Source organism: Cyrtonyx montezumae, unplaced genomic scaffold (genome assembly GCF_038088225.1).
Source record: "Cyrtonyx montezumae isolate F1298 unplaced genomic scaffold, pur_monq_1.0 scaffold_25, whole genome shotgun sequence".
Taxonomy (NCBI): domain Eukaryota; kingdom Metazoa; phylum Chordata; class Aves; order Galliformes; family Odontophoridae; genus Cyrtonyx; species Cyrtonyx montezumae.
In genome coordinates, this window is record NW_027071992.1 from 7,152,352 (window position 1) to 7,170,430 (window position 18,079).

The 18,079-nt window shown below is 42.5% G+C and overlaps 1 protein-coding gene across 2 annotated transcripts in view; it reads left to right on the top strand.

Moving 5' to 3' along the window:
• Nucleotides 1–4,461: 4,461 nt before the first annotated feature.
• Nucleotides 4,462–18,079, top strand: part of PLPP1 (phospholipid phosphatase 1) — a 50,548-nt gene continuing 36,930 nt past the window's right edge. For both annotated transcript variants that reach the window (XM_065739882.1, XM_065739883.1), the window contains exon 1: nt 4,462–4,747. In XM_065739882.1, the coding sequence (XP_065595954.1) occupies nt 4,690–4,747 (58 nt within the window). In that variant the 5' untranslated portion in view covers nt 4,462–4,689. The remainder of the gene's footprint in view (nt 4,748–18,079) is intronic.

The window sequence follows — 18,079 nt, forward strand, 5'->3', positions numbered from 1 at the left end:
ATGCCCAGAAATGATTTGGAAGCATGCTACATAGTTCCAAGCAACACTGTGTGTGAGATAACAAATAAATAGTGTGGAAATAATCTGCCAGTACCTGTTTTGTGTATGCTTAATTAACCCGCTTAATTAACTTATGTAAGGCACAGCCTGAAGTGTTTTCATGGAATATACTATATGATCTTCTGAGGCTGTATGGTATATGTTACTAAAATATGTATAAACAAAGGTAGGTAATTGGGATTTAATTAATTTTAGTTCATTACACAAGCATGAATGTTAATTTTCTATTATCAGATTGTTGTGTTAGTTCTATGGCTAATATTTATAAATAACTCATAATTTCTGTAAGAACAGGTCTCATCACTCTTACAGAAATGCTGTTCATGAGAGTTCAGTATAAAGCTGAGTGTGCAGAATCCTACAAGGATCCTAACTTGCTCAGGAATGAAGGAGCAGAGCACCACAGGTATCAATCCCATCAATCCCATGTCACTGACCTGCAAGTTGGAGATTTTAGTGAGTGCAGGTCAAAAGAGGTGCTGGGGGTGAGGTATCCAAACTGGCATCGCCTGTGTTTAATGGGAAAAGTATTAAGGGAGAGAATGCAGGGGACTCCTCTTGCTTTATTCATTAGGAATACAAAGGTTCTTTATTGCTCACAGCTCCCTGATTAAAAAAACGAACATGAGACATAGGAGCAAAGAGAAGAAAACAATTGAATGATCAGACCAAACAAAAGATGTGAGGTTAAGACATGTTGATGGAGTCTAAATTCTGCTTTCTGGCAACTGACTTCAGGGGTCATGGTCTCAGAACTAACCATGTGCCTTTTCATGAGGGCCAAATCCCACTTCCTTGACAAATGACATAGGAGAATTCAAGGTGGCCACCTCAGCACACTTCTTCCTTGCTTCTCTTCTGCAGGCCTTATTCAAGAGTGTCATTTTGGCAATTAAATTAGAAATAACCACACAAAATTATGTCAGTTTAACACAGTATTACTAAGAAGTCTAAACTATTTCATCCCTGCTAATTATGTTTTGCAGTGTTACGCTACAACCCATGGGCTTTGAGCTTAACTAAAACCTGTTTTGGATTATGTCCATCCAGCCCAATACTGCCCAACAGCACCAAGCAGCAGAAGTTTAAGGAATTCAGGAAGAAGTCTATCTGGTACTTGTTTCCAGCACACCTTTCCAAATGTAGGAAATCAGAAGTTCTAACACTTCCTAAACTACAGAGATCCACTGTTCAGCAGTGGGCCCATCCTCTAAAAAAGCTCACCTCATGCCTTTTGGCCCCTATGTGATGTTGTGCCCCACGGCAACCTGAGGCAAGGAATTCCACAATATTCCCATCTTAACAAGAAGGGTTCAACACCTTGCTTAGTTTCTCACTAGTTCTCATCGGATGCAGATTAGTGAATACTTCCTATGTTTTCATCTTCTTCACACATCTCATGATATTTAGTTCTGTTCCTATAAAGCCTTGTACAGGTTACCTTATAAAGCCTTTTCCCCTCCCATGTCTTCCTTTCCGTGTTGAAAATTCCTATTTGTATGTTTATATTTCTTATATACAGTTGTACAAATATTCTAATAATCTTTTTTTTTTTTTTTTTTCCCTTCACTTGAGTTTTTTTTCTATTTCAACTAAATGCATTTTGACGTGGGATTGCCAGTATTGAGGAATGTGCTGTAATGACAAGTGTGCGGGTTGCCATCAGTTTCTTCCCTGGCAGCTCCCACATGCCAGTTGAGGCGGTGATCTCAGTCGAGCACCGACCCGATAGCTCCCCAGAACTACCCAGGACGATCCTGCAATCTCGTTCCTTCCTGAGTGATAGCAGCTCGTTTAGGGCTCTTGACTCCTGCCACAGATCAAGCTGCAGAGAAATAAGCCTTGGAAAGTCCCCTCATTTACCACAGTTACTGATCTATATGAATGTTAATTGCACTTAAGGGTCCTGTTGGGCCGGTGCTACTCAATTAGCATACAAATACCTCTAGAGGCTAATGACGAACTTCCTGAGGGTTTAATCCTAGCAAAATCTTGGCAAAACTTCTAAGGAGGATGGGAAAAATACTGAAGATCTGTTATTTCTGGAAGAAATAGAAAAAAAAATCAAAGAAATTAACAGGGCTTTCACTTGGCTTTAGGGTTTTCTCAATTATAGGAAGAGGGAAATAAAACAACGAAATAAGCTTACCATACAAGAAGTGAGAGGTTAAAATATTTCAGTGAGTCTAAATTCAAGAGAATAATACTAAACTATTTAATGAAGGCATGAAATATTGCTTATAGCCTTTGTCTGTCGCCTTCGTTTTACTCATAGCCCAGCTCAAAAATGTTTTTTAGCATAAACCTTGTCAAACATATGAGCAGATCTGCTCTGACACCAGTGCCTTACAGTCGACAGAATGGTAGACATCCAGGAGCTTTGCTGCTAGGGACAGGCATGTGCTACTCTGAGCATTGTTGTTGAGAGATATATTTTATATTAAAGGTAATTAAGCTTTTTTTATTATTTTACTTCTACACAGCTGCATACCCAAGGATAAAGTATTTGCACTAACACAACCTGTCCAATAATTTTGACTGGAAGGGTTTGTATTGGTGTGTTTCCATCACTGATACTAACCACAGAGGAAGGCCCAGAAAAGCCTTCTGAATGCTTGGTAGAGTGCAAGGTTGACCTGATCCCTACACTCTGCTTGGCTGGGGATTTCCAGGACATCTGCCAGCCCAGTGATGGGAATATGGTTGCGACAGCAAGGAACATATCCCTTGTGCAATGGAAAGTTTGGAGAGGAACTCTGTGACCAGTTTTGTCCCTGAATTGTCAGAAGATTTGCTCTTCCCTCAGGCAAACTATCAGGGGTGAAACAGATGTAGTAACTGCAAGGCAGTTAAAAACGATGAGTTCCTTTGCTTGGGAACGCTGTGTTGCTACAGCTCAATTTCCAGGTGTTTTAAGTGTCCTGACTGTAGCACACCATCTTCTGGGAAGCGTTCCACTTTAATTAGCCAGTGCAATCTCTTTGGTCTCTAATTTACTGCACAGGGGTGTGGGTTGTGAGAGCTGTTTGGTATTCAGTCTCAGCAAGATTAGCATGATGCTTTGGGGCTGAAGAAAGCAACTACAGCAGTTGTGCATGGAACTGTTGCATTAATTCCCTGCCCTCCCCCCCCCCCCCGCCAAAAAAAAAAAAAAAAAAAAAAAAGCTCTTGCTATTTTGGGTAAGTTTTCTCCTGCTACTTTCAGGATCAGCAGATCTCACAGATGATCCCTCTGTGTGAAGGGCAGGCTGAACACTTCCCTTCAGGAGCATTCACAAACAGACACAGGTCTTGCCACTGTCTGACTGTGCTACAGCCTATGGTGATCTGTATTTCCAGACAACTCTTCTGCCTTGTGAGATTACCGTAGAGCACCTGCAAAAGAAAATGATAGATTAGATGTTAGGTGTGAAATGATGCACTCAGAGGAGGTGTAGATGCTCCATCCCTGGAGGCATTCAAGGTAGTATGGAGCAGCCTGATCTGGTGAGGGGCAGCCATGCCCATGATAGAGGGGTTGGAACTGGGTGCACTTCAAGGTCCCCTCCAACTTAAGCCATTTTTGATTGACTGATTCTGTGACTCCTGTCAATAATGTGGAAAAACTTGCACTTGTGGAAAAACAAAGGAATTTGTAATTTCCAAAGACACACAACATGACTTGCGGCTCGCATGCTTCTTGGATGTTGAGGTGAAATCAGGAAGTCTTTCCTATGTTGCTGTATAGAACTTTATGTATAGAATCTCCACGGAGAGCTGCTTATGTAACATATTCAGATGGTGTGCTTGAGCTGTAGGTACGGCGCGCTGAGGGGCATTTCCGTCTCCAGTGCTCATTCCTCTCTCTGATGCCCCAAACCTGTTGCTCAACCTATGACCTCAAGAGAAGCCATCTACAGACCTTGGTGCTGGAAAGGGCATAAGACGTTGCGCCCGATGCTGGGAGCATGGATCGCCCCAAGCAGGAGCAGCAACGGTGGGAACAACCGAGTGTGGGCATCAGGACATTTGTAACCTGGGTCGCTGTTATTTTCAGAACGAAAGCTTTCTGTAAGGAAAGAAGCGTCGAGCTGGGCCGGAGACCGGGGTTTCCCCATAGCCACTTCATTTGCGCACTTTCCCGCCGGCAGGCGACGAGGCTCCGGCGCTGGGACCCCGCCGTGCCCCCGTGTGGCCGTGCCCTCGCTCATCCCCTCGTAGCCGGCCGCCGCCTCTCCCAGCGTCGGGAGAAGGGCCGCGCCGCACCGGCAAAGGCGAGGCGAGGCGGGGCCAGGCAGGACGCGCACGCCCGAGCCGCAAAGCCCGCCCCCGGCGGAGCCGCCGTGTGGGGCGGAGCGAGGCGGGCGCCATCGGCGGGCCGGGCCGGGCCGGGTGGGGCGTCCCCGCGGCGTGCGGAGGTCGGGCGGTGCTCCTCCGCGCCCGCCGCCCCTCCCTCCGACCTCCCCCCCCCCGCCCGCCTTAAAGCGCGGTGGGCGCCGCAGTGGAGGCAGTAGCGCAGTGCGGGTGTAGGGCGGCGGGGGGCGGGCGCCATCGGCTCGGGCGCGGCTGAGCTTCCCTGCCCGCCTCCGCTCCGCTCCCGCCCCTCGGGCTCGGGCTGTCACCGCGTGAGGAGGAGCCGCCACCGCCAGCATGTTTGACAGGACGCGACTGCCCTTCGTGGCGCTGGACGTGGTCTGCGTGGTGCTGGGTAGGTCGGCGGGAGGGGCGGGGGCGCTCCGTGCCCCGCAGCGCTGCGTCCCGCACGGCCCCGCGCTGACCGCATGCACGGCGCTCCCTCCCGCTGCCTCTGTTTGCTCCGCTCCTCTCCTCCTCCTCCTCACTTCACTGCCACCGGAGAGCACGCGCAGCAATCTTGTCCCTGGCTCTTGTCGCGGCGGGGTCGGGTGTGACAGCGCGCGGGGCTGGCTGAGGGCTCGGCAGCTCCTGCCTGTTGTTCTCCTCTGTTGCTTGCCGCACCTCCCAGGCTGGCTCCTGGCGGAGCTCCCTGTGGGGAGGGGAGAAAGGGGTCCGCGGGCTGAGAGCGGCTGCGCTGGGTGGCTCAGTGCTGCCGACGAGTAAGAGCCGGGGGCGGCAGTGGGGAACTCCTCGTGCTGCTGTCAGAAGTGGCACAGTAGGTGTTTTGCGGCGAAGATCCGCGGCACTTCAAGCTCTGGGTTGTGCTGGCGGGTTGAGGTCTGAAGTGAAACGTATTGGTCAGGGCTGTGCTCTCGCCGCTGAGCAGCCGGCGTGGGGCATGGCGAAGAGCCGGTCCGAGCAGCAGCGCCCTGTTCGCTTTTCTCTGTCAGCCTCTCTTCTCCTTCTCTTAGATCTGTGCCCTGTCAGTTGTCATTCTCTTCTCTGTAATCACACGGCGTAAGCAGTGACATTATTGATCAGCCTAGGGGATTTGTAGCGCTGTGACTCTGCTGGACCTTTGGGTGTTTGGAACCAGGGAAGCATCTTTGTGTCCGGCAGACTGCTTCTTGGTGACTTGGAGGGAGCATTCATAAGGTGTTTTTTTTTTTTTTTTGCTGTTGTCCTTAATCGTTACTTTATAATCAAGAGTTCTGCACTTCGGTGATAAAGCTGGGCATGCTCTTGTCGTGTTCAGCAGACAGGTCTGGCTCATCTATGTCTTGCTTGGAGATATCTGTAGCATCAGTATAAAACACAAGCCATGTTATTGCTTGCTTAGGCTGGTGATAGGTTCTAGATGCAAGTTGTTAGCCTTCCCTACTGAAGGAAGTAGATGGCATTTGATATCAAAATCCATGGTTGACAGGGTGGTTTTTTTTTTTTTTGCTCTACACTTCCTTGGTAAGGGAAGATGTATAATATAAGGGAAGTGCATAATAGGAAACTCCTTGACATTTGTGACTTCAAACATGACAAATTAAACAGTTTTAGTGAAGTTCCATTTGAGACAAAGTAATAGGAATGAAGGAATTTGATGGATGCTAGATAAAGGACCAAGTTCTTGTTTCTTCCTCTTCTCCTTGGCTCCTTAGAACCTTCTTGGGATCCTTAGAACATGGGGTTTAATCTGTGTGTAGAAGGGGGAGCTGTTTTAATTTTTCAGTTTAAGAAAACTGGTTCCTTTTTGTCCTACTTTGCCCTTCCCCCTACTCATGCATTTTGATTATCTGATCAACTGGCCTAGGTAACTGCCCAGATAAAGTATCTTGCGTCTAACCTAATACATTATATCTCTACTGAAGAGACCGTGAAGCCTCCAAGACAAAACTTCTGTAACTGTGTAGTAAACTAGCTTCAGTTAAGGACTGAGTTCTGTCTTGGTGTAATAGCCTTCTGTGCTTTGAAGAGGGCTCCCAGTGCTGTGCTTGTGACCTACTAAAGTGACTTACTAGTGACTACTGACTTAAGGTGACTTACTAAAGTGCAATTTGACTTGCCTCTTTTTTTTCCCTGTCCCATTCTTGCTTTCTCTCTATCAGTGAAGATAGGTAAGAGAACAGACTGTTGCCTTGGTATTGCAGGGCAGGAAAAAAAAAAGAGTATTGCTTCAAGTAATGGTGACCTGACTTGTGAGGTCACTGTGAGTGTGGATGACTGGCTGTATGTTGTGTGACTTGTTGTTCTTCCAGCCATTCCTCGTGCAGGTTAATTTTCCCAACCTCTCAGAATGTAAGTGTTGCAGAAGGGGAGGAAGAGATGAAGAACCTCCTGGTGAGATTTTGTGTGGTTATTTTTAAATTATTTGAAAGGTCTGGCAAGTGCTGAAGAAGGAGTAGGGGGAAGAAATAAAATTGCAAAGTTTAGGTCACGAAAGAGCAGGCAGGTTAGAGTCTCCAGGTTAATTTAGTGTCAAGCCATTGGATTTAGGTTTCAGGCAACTAAACTGACCCAGAGTTGCTCTTAACTGGTCTTAAAGGAAGCTTCCTCCCTGTCCACCTTCCTACCTGGTATGGGGGAGAGAGTTCTGGGATGGTGATATTGAACGTTCTGATAAGAATAGCTTATTTTCTCTTAATAAGCGTGAAACCATTATCTACTGTAAAAGAACCAAACAGGCTGCAGACTTCTGCAGTGCTTGCTGTTAGGAGCCAGAGCAGTGAGGAGGCTGTGTGCTGCATGGCTGTGCACAGGTCTGCAGTGGTGCTGGGAGAAGTTCCCTTACTCTGTGTGGTCCTCTAGACAGCAGTCAGCAACTATTCCCTTCTCTGGAAAGCATAATGGCCAGGGTCACAGAGTTCCTTCTTCCTGAATGGTGAGGTTTACTGATTGTTCCTCCTTATTTTGTTGATGGAAAGGCATTTCATATGGCATAGCATAAATGTCTGGGACTTGGATTTAAACAGTAAAGCTGTTTTAAACTGATACTGAGGGTAGGGCTTTCTCTTGTTTATAAGCTGCTATCTATCTGTGTGATCATATAATAAGAATGAATTAATTCTGCTTACTGATGTCTTCAACAGGGCTATTATTTGACTGAATTAGGCTCCTTCTTATGGCAGCTGGAAAATACCTTTACAGATAGGAATCATCCCAGAATGAGTATTAAGTATGTTTACTTTTAGACCAAACCCATTAAGAATAAATCAGGCTAGTATTGGAAAAATGTAATCTATTTAATTTAGAACTAAGTTCTGCAGAATGTGACTAGGAAGTAAGGAAAACATTCTCTTTGAAGCTAGATTCTAGGACGACTCAGTTCAGGTCTGTGTTTGGTGCAGTTCTTATTTAACTTCATTGCAAGGATCAGGTTCGACAGAACTGTTTCCCATCCTCTTTTCTGATTTGTCAGTGATGCTGTAGCTATTGTTAGCAAGGAGTGTGCTTGTCACTGTGATTCTTGCTGAAGAATTCTTGCAAGAATATGTTCAACATGAAATTAGGAAACATTATTTTTTAATTAATAAATAGTTCAGGGATTCACTCTTCTGATCCTTCTGCAGTAGGCTTGAAATAGTGATGAACTACTTAAGTATTCAGTAGTGGTTTCAAGATGCCAGCTGAAAGCTTACCTGCTGCCTGTTTTGCAGTGGGATTGCCTGCTTCTCAAGTATTTAAGTTCTCTGAACTGCAAATAGTAAATGCAAAAAGAGAAGGGATCTTTAGGCTGGAGATGGTGGTAAGAGAAGGGAACTTCTATTCTTCTGAAGAAAAACATATGAACAAAAATAAAATACAAACTGCTTACATGGCTTTCACTAATCCTTGACTGTTTAGATTACAGGGATATGCTGTAATACAGGGCAGTGTGGTAAATACCAAATGTGTATAGGACAGGCATATTTTGTTTCGCAGTATGTGCTGTAGGGGAGTGAGGTGGGTGACCCACTCTCTGCTACCTATACCATGTTCTTGATTTAAGTACTGTTATTCTTTTCTGAGACCATTTGTTGATGAAGGAAGGCAACCTTGTGCAAGACTGTAGGCTTGTTCAGTGAAGAAAGGTCTGCTTCTGTGTGGGTTAGAACTTCCTGATAGATTGCCCTAATTCCAATAAAGCCACCTCCTCCCTTGCTTCTGACTCACAGATACATGGGTCACCACTCTTATTTTCCACATTGTGTATATGCTTAACCTTGTGTTGTTTTTTTTACTCTAGTGTGTGAATTCATAGTTAAGCTGTAACAGTTTCATGTCAAAGAGCAGCTTGTCTTCGAGTGATGCTGTCCACTAAGTACCACAGGATGTTAATCAGTAGGACTTGTTATTGGAAACACACTTGTCACCTGAAACTCATAAAGCCTTCGTTCTCACACAGAGCTTTCTTGAACTTGTAAGACTGAATTTTCCAATCGAGGCACTGTTCCTTGCTACTTGATATGGAGACCCTCTCTTGCTAGGAATCCTATGGAAGAGCTAGTTAATGAACACTTCAAAGTCAGTAGTCAGGTTCTTGCTTTGCCAGGTATTGCTACTAAGTGTTATCTTGTCCTCTGGCCACCCCCTGTTCCCACAAGAGAAGTTCTTGCACTTGCTGTGTAAATCTCAATTCACCTTCCAGTGACTTTCTGTGAACCAAATCTCAAACTTAGCATTGCACTCTTCATTCTTGGCAGAACATAGGAAAACGCTTCTCGGCAAATGCTCAAGTCCTGGTGTGTTTTATCTGAAACAGGTGGAAGGGTGTTTGCAATGTGCTAGTATAACAATTGTGGCCTTTGTTCAAGGGCGCAGGAGAAAAGGTATTCCTGTTTCTGTGTTCTATAGAAAATGAAGTACTGCACTACAGCTAGATGGTAAAATAGTGCATCCCTCATTGTAGAAGTGATCCTGCCTCATCTTTATAGCTGCTCTGATGGAAGCTTGAGCCTGTGCTGACTCAACACAGTGGCATGACTTTGAGCTTATGGGATCCAAGACTTCATGCTAAAGAGAAGAACCTTTGTTTGGCACCTGCAAAATCATAGCCCTGGTCTAAGGGGGCAAAATGCTGAATGACTGTTGATGCTTAGTAGTATGTAGGAGCACTATCATGCTGACCAGACACCAAAGATCAGGTAAAACTGTGATAGCCTACTGTCTGTGAACATTCCTGAAGCCATGGAAAGGGGGTTGCATGACAGTGATGTGAATCTGATAGGTACTAGATACTGAGAGAACTCGCACTCAGCAGCCTTCTGACTAACTTAGATTTATGCCAGATGACTGAACACTGCTTTCAGAGCTAAACCAGGAGGATTTAAAATCTTATTGGTTGTAAAAATATACTACCCCTAGGAAGGTGGCTGTGAACCCTGTTGGGGGTTCATTGGTGGGGGCCTAGTTACTGCTATGTCTGTTCTTGAATGGGTGGTAGGCACTTTTCCCTATTCTTTATCCCCCCCCCCCCCCCCCCTTTTTACCCCTTACCACAGAGGAAGTCTGTCCTTTCTGGGGACTAATCACATAAAACAGATCTTGAGGGGTGGCTTTAAGATGTTAGCTAGCCCTCCCTGGTATTGAGGAAAGGGATCAGGTGCCGAAGAGCTGTGACTCTTCTTAGGGAGGGCTGAAGTATGAGCTGTAGCGAACCAGATCTTTGCCTAGTCTTTTCCCTAAGCATAGAAGTGATTATGTATCAAATTTCAGCATCTGTGTTCTGCCTTCCTCTTTGAATGAGTTGGATTTTTCTCTTTTATAGAGGAAAAAGAATGCATAATAACTTGGTCCTTTTGTCGCTGACAGTTGGTCTGTTACTGATTCTTAGATAACTGAGTACTGGGATGTTAAAGAATACATATAAAAGAATATAGGTACATATGCATCTATAACTATAGCTTCCTTACTTTCAGGTATCTAAAGGGCAGTGGATTCAGGTTACCTGAAGCTGTGATGGGGCTGTTTTGGCAGCTAGTGAGGTGAGAGAATAGCTTCAGTCAGGAACTGTTCTCTATTAAATAACCCCAGAATGACTTCGCAGTCAGCTTATCCCACGTGCATTTACTTGGTGTTTCTTGAGTGAGCTCTGCAGCGTTTTCCTGAGTCAGTTCCAAAGTCTTCAGTGAGTCTATACTGTGGTGGTAGTAACCAGTTGAAATATTCCAGCCCAGTGTGGTGGCTGGCTCCAGAGCTAATGAGATTTCTGGGGAATGGAAGTACAATTATTTCTGCTTGTGTGCTTGCTTCCCATCACTTCTTTAATGCTAGGATTCTAATCATTAGACCTGGAAAATGCAACTGCTAATAATTAATGCGTGGGAACTTAGATCACAGATAAAACAGTGGTGACTTTTTGCTAGAACTGGGAGGCTACTCCTGTTCCATTATATGAGCTTTGGAAGATTTCTCTGCACTGTGACAATATTAATCATTCAAGAATCAAGAGCGGTATTATATATAAGTAGCTACAAGTTCCGGTTAAATGAATATTGTGTTCTCCTGAATCAATACAAAGCAAGTGCTCTGATAACCCAAAAGTACATGGAATGCTATTTGATGCTTTTCCCTTCTTAATTTTTAGTTCTAGCTTAATACATATTTTGTTCTTTAAGTGGCTGCGTGCTCTATGAACATTAAGAGTATCATGGAAGGAAGAAAACCCAACTTAATGACAAAAAGCCCACTGTCCAGAAATGTTCATTTTAAGCAAAATGGCATGAAACAGTGTGTATGTGTGAAGTCCTGGTAGATGACAAAGAATACATTTTATGGGAATTTCAAGTCCCTTTGTAGCTCTGCCATTGTAGAACTGTAGTTTGTTAAAGCATGTTTAAACATTATGTTTGTAAGCCTCAGTGAGGAAAAGAGCATTTATATTCCAAACAAATAATTTCCCGTTTTTCTAGAGTTTGAATGATATTTTAGATCAGGATGTATGTGGAAATCATCTGAAAGCCTCTTGTTGTTCACCACCTTAAAACAAAGATTAAAATGGAAGAATCCTTTAAACTCCAGGAGTTGTAACTAACCCTGGTCTTAAATGACACTTGAAGTTCATGTCAACTGCAACTTAAAAAAATGAAAATAAAAATTTCTTCCCTGTCTTGCTAGTGGCCAAATTTGAAATTTCAGTTTCCTTTGCTATATTGTGTTCACTGTAAGTGTATTACTTCAGGTAGATTGTTTGTAGAAGATTGTGATTTTAGGGAGTGTGTATGTGGTTTTATATCTGTGGGCTTTTGAATTTTCTATGCAATACAGTTATACCCTACAATAGGGCACATAATACAGTGATGAATATTTAATTTCACCTCAGTAGGAAGGGTTACAGTGGGAGAACTCGTTCTCCCTTCTGTCTGCAGCCAGCTCACTTCGAGTACTGCAATACAGGAAGCTACTGGTGTTTCCATTCCCATTCCTTTCCCACTCTTACCTTAATCTTTTTTTCAGTTTTAGTGATTAATCTGTTGGTCTTTATTCTTTGTCAGGTGTCAGTTGCAACAGAAACTAGCCTTTCCCTGCTGGGTGAACTACTGATGAATTCTGTGGTTGTCTCTGGGCTTCCTTAGCTTGGTCCTCCTCCACCTGCTGATCAGAGGCAGAGCCCAGGGCACAGCCCTTGCTTGTGTCCTCCAACAGGATCACTTGAGCTGTTTGGTTTTCTCTGCACTGGATAGAGCAGTGAAGAGATGAGAGAGTAATATATCCTAGCTCTTATTTTGTACTTGTACTTCACTGAAAGCTCACAGTGAAGACAGCTGTGGGTTTTTGCACTCCCAACAGGTGCTTCTAAAAGTTTTTTTTTTAAGTTGACTGTACCATCTTCTTTGAGAGTGAAATGTAAATAAGAGAACACAGTTCAGTTGTTTAAAGAAAAGTCAGGTGGACAAATATTGTGTAATGCAGATAAATGAATTAATATTGCCATGCAGTACTAAACAGTTGAATGCAGGGAAACTGTTGATTCTACTGTAGCTTACTGCTAGTAATTGACTGGACTGCTTTTAGGTTGCCGTAGCTCAGAGTGAAATTTCCTTTGCCTTCTGCCTCCACCACCATTGCCATTTCTTAACTAAAGCACAAGGCACAGGGAGGTAGTCCCTTAATTAAATTATTACTAGCTGACCCAGGCTGCTCATCTGGCTTTTCTGTGAGACAATTTGCATATAAGAAAATAATTCAAAATGTGTCCATCCAGTTGCAGGTTTATTTCTGATAACACTGCAGAAATTCAAATGTAGTTTGGTCTTTACAGTGTGTCTTCCTTGATTACTGAAGTCTAGCACAGCTTCTGGTGTCACCAGAATAATTGGTGTGTGGGTGTTAAAAATATTTTTCATTCTTTGCATTAAAAATTTAAGATTAAATCTGCTGGGAAGGCTTCTTACACCTCACAAGGAGGCTACTCTTGGATCTCCTATAATGAATATAACTTATTTGCTTTCTTTTGTCTATCCCTCACGTTTGTCTAAACGCTTATTTTTCTTTATTTTCCTCCTTTCTCTAGTAGCTTTCTATATTCCTGTTGCATTGTCCCTTTAGAACTCTTGACTATGTATCTCTTAACTGTTCACTGAAGAAACTTTTTTCAGAACTATTGCTTTTCTGCAGAGAATAGTTTCTTTTGTTTCTTTTACAGGTGCTCCAAAATTCACTCTAGTAGCATGAGGTTGACCTGTCTCTAAATCCCTTACATACCTCCTTGCTTTAGACTGTATATTCCAAAATGAGCAGGAATGCAAACATATCTGTCCTGGCTGAAAATAAAAGCACAAAAACATATGTTGGCATGGGAAAAAGTCTAATCTCTCCCTTGTTTGCAATAGTGGTTAACAACTATAGAGGTTCATTTCAGAATGACGCCTACCTGTGCAGCCTGGTCTAGGGAGCTGCTTTGGCTGGGGGGTTGGACTCTTCCAACCCCTACAGTTCTGTGATTTATGTGGTTGTGGGGTTATCTGACATAGAATTACTGTGGTAACTTTTGTTATTAAGTAGCTGATAACAAATCAGTTTTGAAGATAGCATTTGCAATGTTCTGTGGAGATTTTTCCAGTGCACCCTGAATTCCTATTTGACACTTCATTCCCCCAGTTCAGATGTAAATTGGGGATTTTTTTTTCAGAAGCCGAAGCTTCACCATCAGAATAGAGTGATCCTATTTTCAGAATAACTGAAGATAAATATGAAAACTAGTCTTGCATTATTTCAGTACAGTTTCTTTTAAATATCATTTTTGAGCTCAGTATAGCAAGACTAGAACTTAGTTAATAATCAAGTTAGAATATTCTCATTTTCCATAATTACTTGAAGGTAACTTCAAGTCTTCTGTGTCATGGAGAACTAGAGTCCACAATTTGCAGAAGCTTTTAAGATGTCACAGATCCTAAAATGAAGATTATCTTCATCCTGTGATAAGCAGGCCGTCAGGTTAATTAAAGGATGTTTACAAAAAGTAGTTAATTACTCTCCTTCCCAATTTTAAGTACTTCAAAGTACCTTCTAGCTAGAGATGATATCTCATTAGGTGCTTAAGCTGATCAGAGACTATGGGTAGCCTTCATTCCATAGTCTTTCATGGGTATTTGTTTCTATTTTGTACCTTATACTGGTTTTAAGCTCAGCACTGTGCTGGATTAGTAAGATCAATGTTAGATGGATTTTCATTTTTTTTAAATTATTATTATTTTTGAGTGGGGAGGCAGGTTAGTGTCAAATGCTGTCAGTGTTATGGTAGCAGGGTAGCTGGTTAGGACAGTCTAGGCTGCCTTGAGTTGCTCTTAAAAACATGACCAGAAACTTATGGAACTTCAAGAACAACACTCTTGATTCTGAATGAGATAATACAGTATATACTGAGAGCAAAATCACACAGTATTTTCCATTTCTGAAGCTGTTTCCTGTCACATGGTATTCTTTCAAATATTGATCTTAAATATTATGGCAACTGTCAGCTGTAACAGAAGCTATCTCATATATAAATGCTAGAATATTTTTTGTATGTTTAAATAAAGATACCTGAATGTGAGTCAGCAGTGTGCCCTTGCTGCTAAGAGAGCTAATGGTGTTCTTGGCTGCATTAGGTGAAGTACTGCCAGCAGGTCAACAAAGGGGATCCTTCCCCTGTACTTGGCATTGGTGAGGATGCATCTGGAGTCCTGTGTCCAGTTCTGATCCCCAGTACCTGGACACACTGAAATGAGTCCAGTGGAGGTCTGTCTAAGATGATGCGGGATACGGAGCACCTCATCTGCAAGATGGTGAGGGGTACCTCTTCTACAGGGAGAAACTGAGAAAGCTGGGACTGCTTTTTCTGGAGAGGGGGAGGCTCAGATCAATCTCACTGGTGTCTATAAATACCTGAAGGAGGGGTACCAAGAGGACAGAGCCAGGCTATTTTTAGTGGTGCTCAGTGCCAGGACAAGAGGTAGTGGGCACAGACTCCCACCCTTTTCAACATTCTTCCTTCCTTGTAGGCTTTTTTCATCTCATATTGTTTCACCAGATATGGATCAATAAATGCAAGATCCTTAAATACTACTTATATTACTCTGTGTTGTCTATATGTTCCCTTGTAAACTAGGCTGCAAGTGGCTTTAAGCTAGAGCTTGTATCTTCTTGTGAGTTCTGTGTAGTCCAGCATAACTATTTTGGGTGGCTTAGCTTTGTACTATTGCCTTGTTCTTAGCAGGTCTAGTCATAAATGTAAAAGCTGTTTCTCTCCTTTATCTCCTGCTTGGTCATTCCAAAGTCTTGGGAGTCTTGCCACCCTCAGTGTCCATCCTGTGTTCTTTGCTACTCAAGTCCATTTGTTTCAAGCTTTTTTTAATACTATTCTGTCACAGTCAAAGGCTTCAAATTTCTAAGGTACTTTCTCCTGTTCAACTTCTGGGGTTAGTTTGTATGTCAGAACTAGAACAGTGATTCAAAAGTGCTGTAGTTCCTTGCTACTATTAAAACATCCTAAAATCTGTTGGTCACTGGCAGATGACTAGTTCAACTTAAGTTTCCCTTTCCCATTAAGTGAACTTTAATGGGAAAGGGAAACTTCAATTCTGAGGCTGAAGCATGTGGAGTTTCAAGAAGCAATTGTTCCCCATATTTCAGGGGAGATAGGTAGTATCTTTAGAAGTCACAATGGTTCAGTTGTCTTAACTTGATCAGAAGTACACCCTTGGAAGTTATTCCTTCTTCCTAGGAAAGGAGAAAGAAGAGGTACCTTGTGAAGAAGGTAAGGTATGAGCATTGGTCTACAAGATTGCCATTCAGCTTTTTAATCTTTCATTTAATTGTGGTCATCCTTTCCTCCAGTTAAATAAAGCTAATGGATCTGAACACATGCACATTCATTAAAGTTCAGTGTGCAGTCAGCTTGCTTAAAGGTCATGGAGAAGTTTGGCACCTGTAACGGTAGTACTGGTCTGTTATGTACATTAATATTACTTTCTATTGTGAAAACTTTTTAGGACTGTTTGTCTGTGGCGTGTCTTCCTATAAGATAACCAGCAGTAAAAATACTGCTACTATTTTGACATTGGAAAATAATATTTAATAGAAAGTTAACCAAAGTCTATTAACCCCCTGCTGGAAAATGCATATTATTTAGATTGCAGTGATAATTTTAACAGTAGTGTAAGAAATGATTATTGGCAGCTAGTGTTAAATGTATAACCAGCTTCTTCATGTTCTTTTACTTTGGAGTGCATGGATGAATTTTGCAGTTGCTTTATGAAACTGTCCTCATCTGACTCACTGGTTTTGCTCCCCATTTTTTCAACTTCCCAGTCTTAATTTAAACCTCCTTTTCTTATTTTCAACTCTAAATTATGTACTTTATTTGCTTTTAATAATGTAGCCAAGTAACTTTGTTTTAACAAAAATATGCATCCTTTTTGGATAACTTTGTTATGCATAGCTTCTCGCAAACTAGTGTTATTTTTCTTCGTTCAATTTGTTTATGAGAAGGTTATTTCATGGTAAGAAAAGGAAACTTATATAGTTTACTCATAATTTAGTGAAAACTGGCCTCTTAAATAAAAATTGAGCACAACAGGGTCAGAGGCTTTCCTTCCTTGGAAAAAAACAAAGTGCCCTCAAGCTTCTTTCTTAACTAGGTTACAGAATGAGTAATTCTCTCCTGTTGCAGTTGCACAACAAAAAGCCTCTTTATATTCAAATGAAAAGTTACTTTGCTGGTAGGCTTAAAATGTTGCTTGTCAAACTCTTAAGGTACTTTCTTTTTTACTCAGTTAATGGCTGTCTTCCAATTCCTAAATAAATCTTTCGGGGGGGGAGGGGGGGAGCATGACCCAGAACTGTGAACCTGTGTACATTAATGCCAAGAAACCTGAAATCTGTGAGTTAAGAACTGTGTGATATTTGCAAGGGCTGATGTGTCTTCCAGCTTCTGACTAGGACACTTGGAGAACATATTTTGGCAGATGACAGAATGAAATAGAGTACTCCATCTCCCATTGGGATGGGCTGAAAGAAAAGCCAAGCAAAACACAACAGAATCTTTTTGTAAAAAAGCAGGCAATGCTGGTTTAAAAAAAAAAAATTGAGCTAGAAATGTCATGGACAGGTACTTGGGATGGGACGGAGGGAACCTGTAAACCTCTTGGTGTTGTAGCAGCTTTTTTTGTGGGGAAAAAAAGCGTGTCTTGAGTAGTCACCTTCTGAAGAGCACCAGTTCCATTAACGGATAACATGAGGATGTGATTGTTTCCATGCGTGATCTACTTGGTAGTATTTTGGCAACCTGTTAGAGAAGGTAATGCTATTGCCTATTTTGTATAGCACTGGCAACCCCCCCCAGTCCTGACCCTAGATATGGAGTACCAGAGATGAAAACCAGGAATTTGGTCTGCTACTTAACATGCTACTTAACATTAGTGTGATCTTACCTTGGAGAGCTGAAAACTAGCTCCACGCTTGCTAACACACAGCAGCCTCATTTGATCCTATCTGACTGAATTTTGAGTTCTTCAGCATGGCTGCCTTCTTCTCAAAGGCCTGAGAATCTTGATCAAGGGAAAAGAGGAAAGAGGAAATGAAATGGCAAACTTGGATTTTCCAAGCTCATTGCTCCTGCAAATGTCTATTCTCAAGTTGATTCTCACTTTGAGAGAAACAGGGTCTGGGCAAACGTATTTAAGAAGCCACTGTTGGCTTATTTAGGGCATTATGACAGTGTAATGGAGTGAACTTTGAGAAAAGGAAGTATATTGGTATGTTGGGTGGTATATGTTCAGAGAGCTATCATTTGGTCCATAGTTTCTGTTTTCATGTTAACTTACTGGTATTTGCATGCAGAAATCTTTTGAAGTGTATGAAAGCTGAGTAAATGCAGCTTTTAAAACTAAAAGTCATTGCCAGTCCTAAGTGTCCCTGTTTCCTTTTGGTGCTTCTGAGGCTCTCATGTTCTTCTTACCTGCATGAAACATACTTGCATGAAATCTTCCTCTACCTTACCCAAAAGAGAGATAGGGGGGGAAAAAAAAGCACACACAAACCCCACAAAAAATACGAACTGTATGTATCTTTTTTTTCCCTTGTTTCTTGTAAACACTGGCCAGATTAGTTTGTAGTACTGGGCTGGTAATTCAGATACAAGACAACGTCATGGGTTGGTGAAGGAGGCAGCATGAAAGGGCATATAGAAGGCAGCCTGCCCTCAATAGCTGGCTGGTCAGGTGAGTGGCAAATA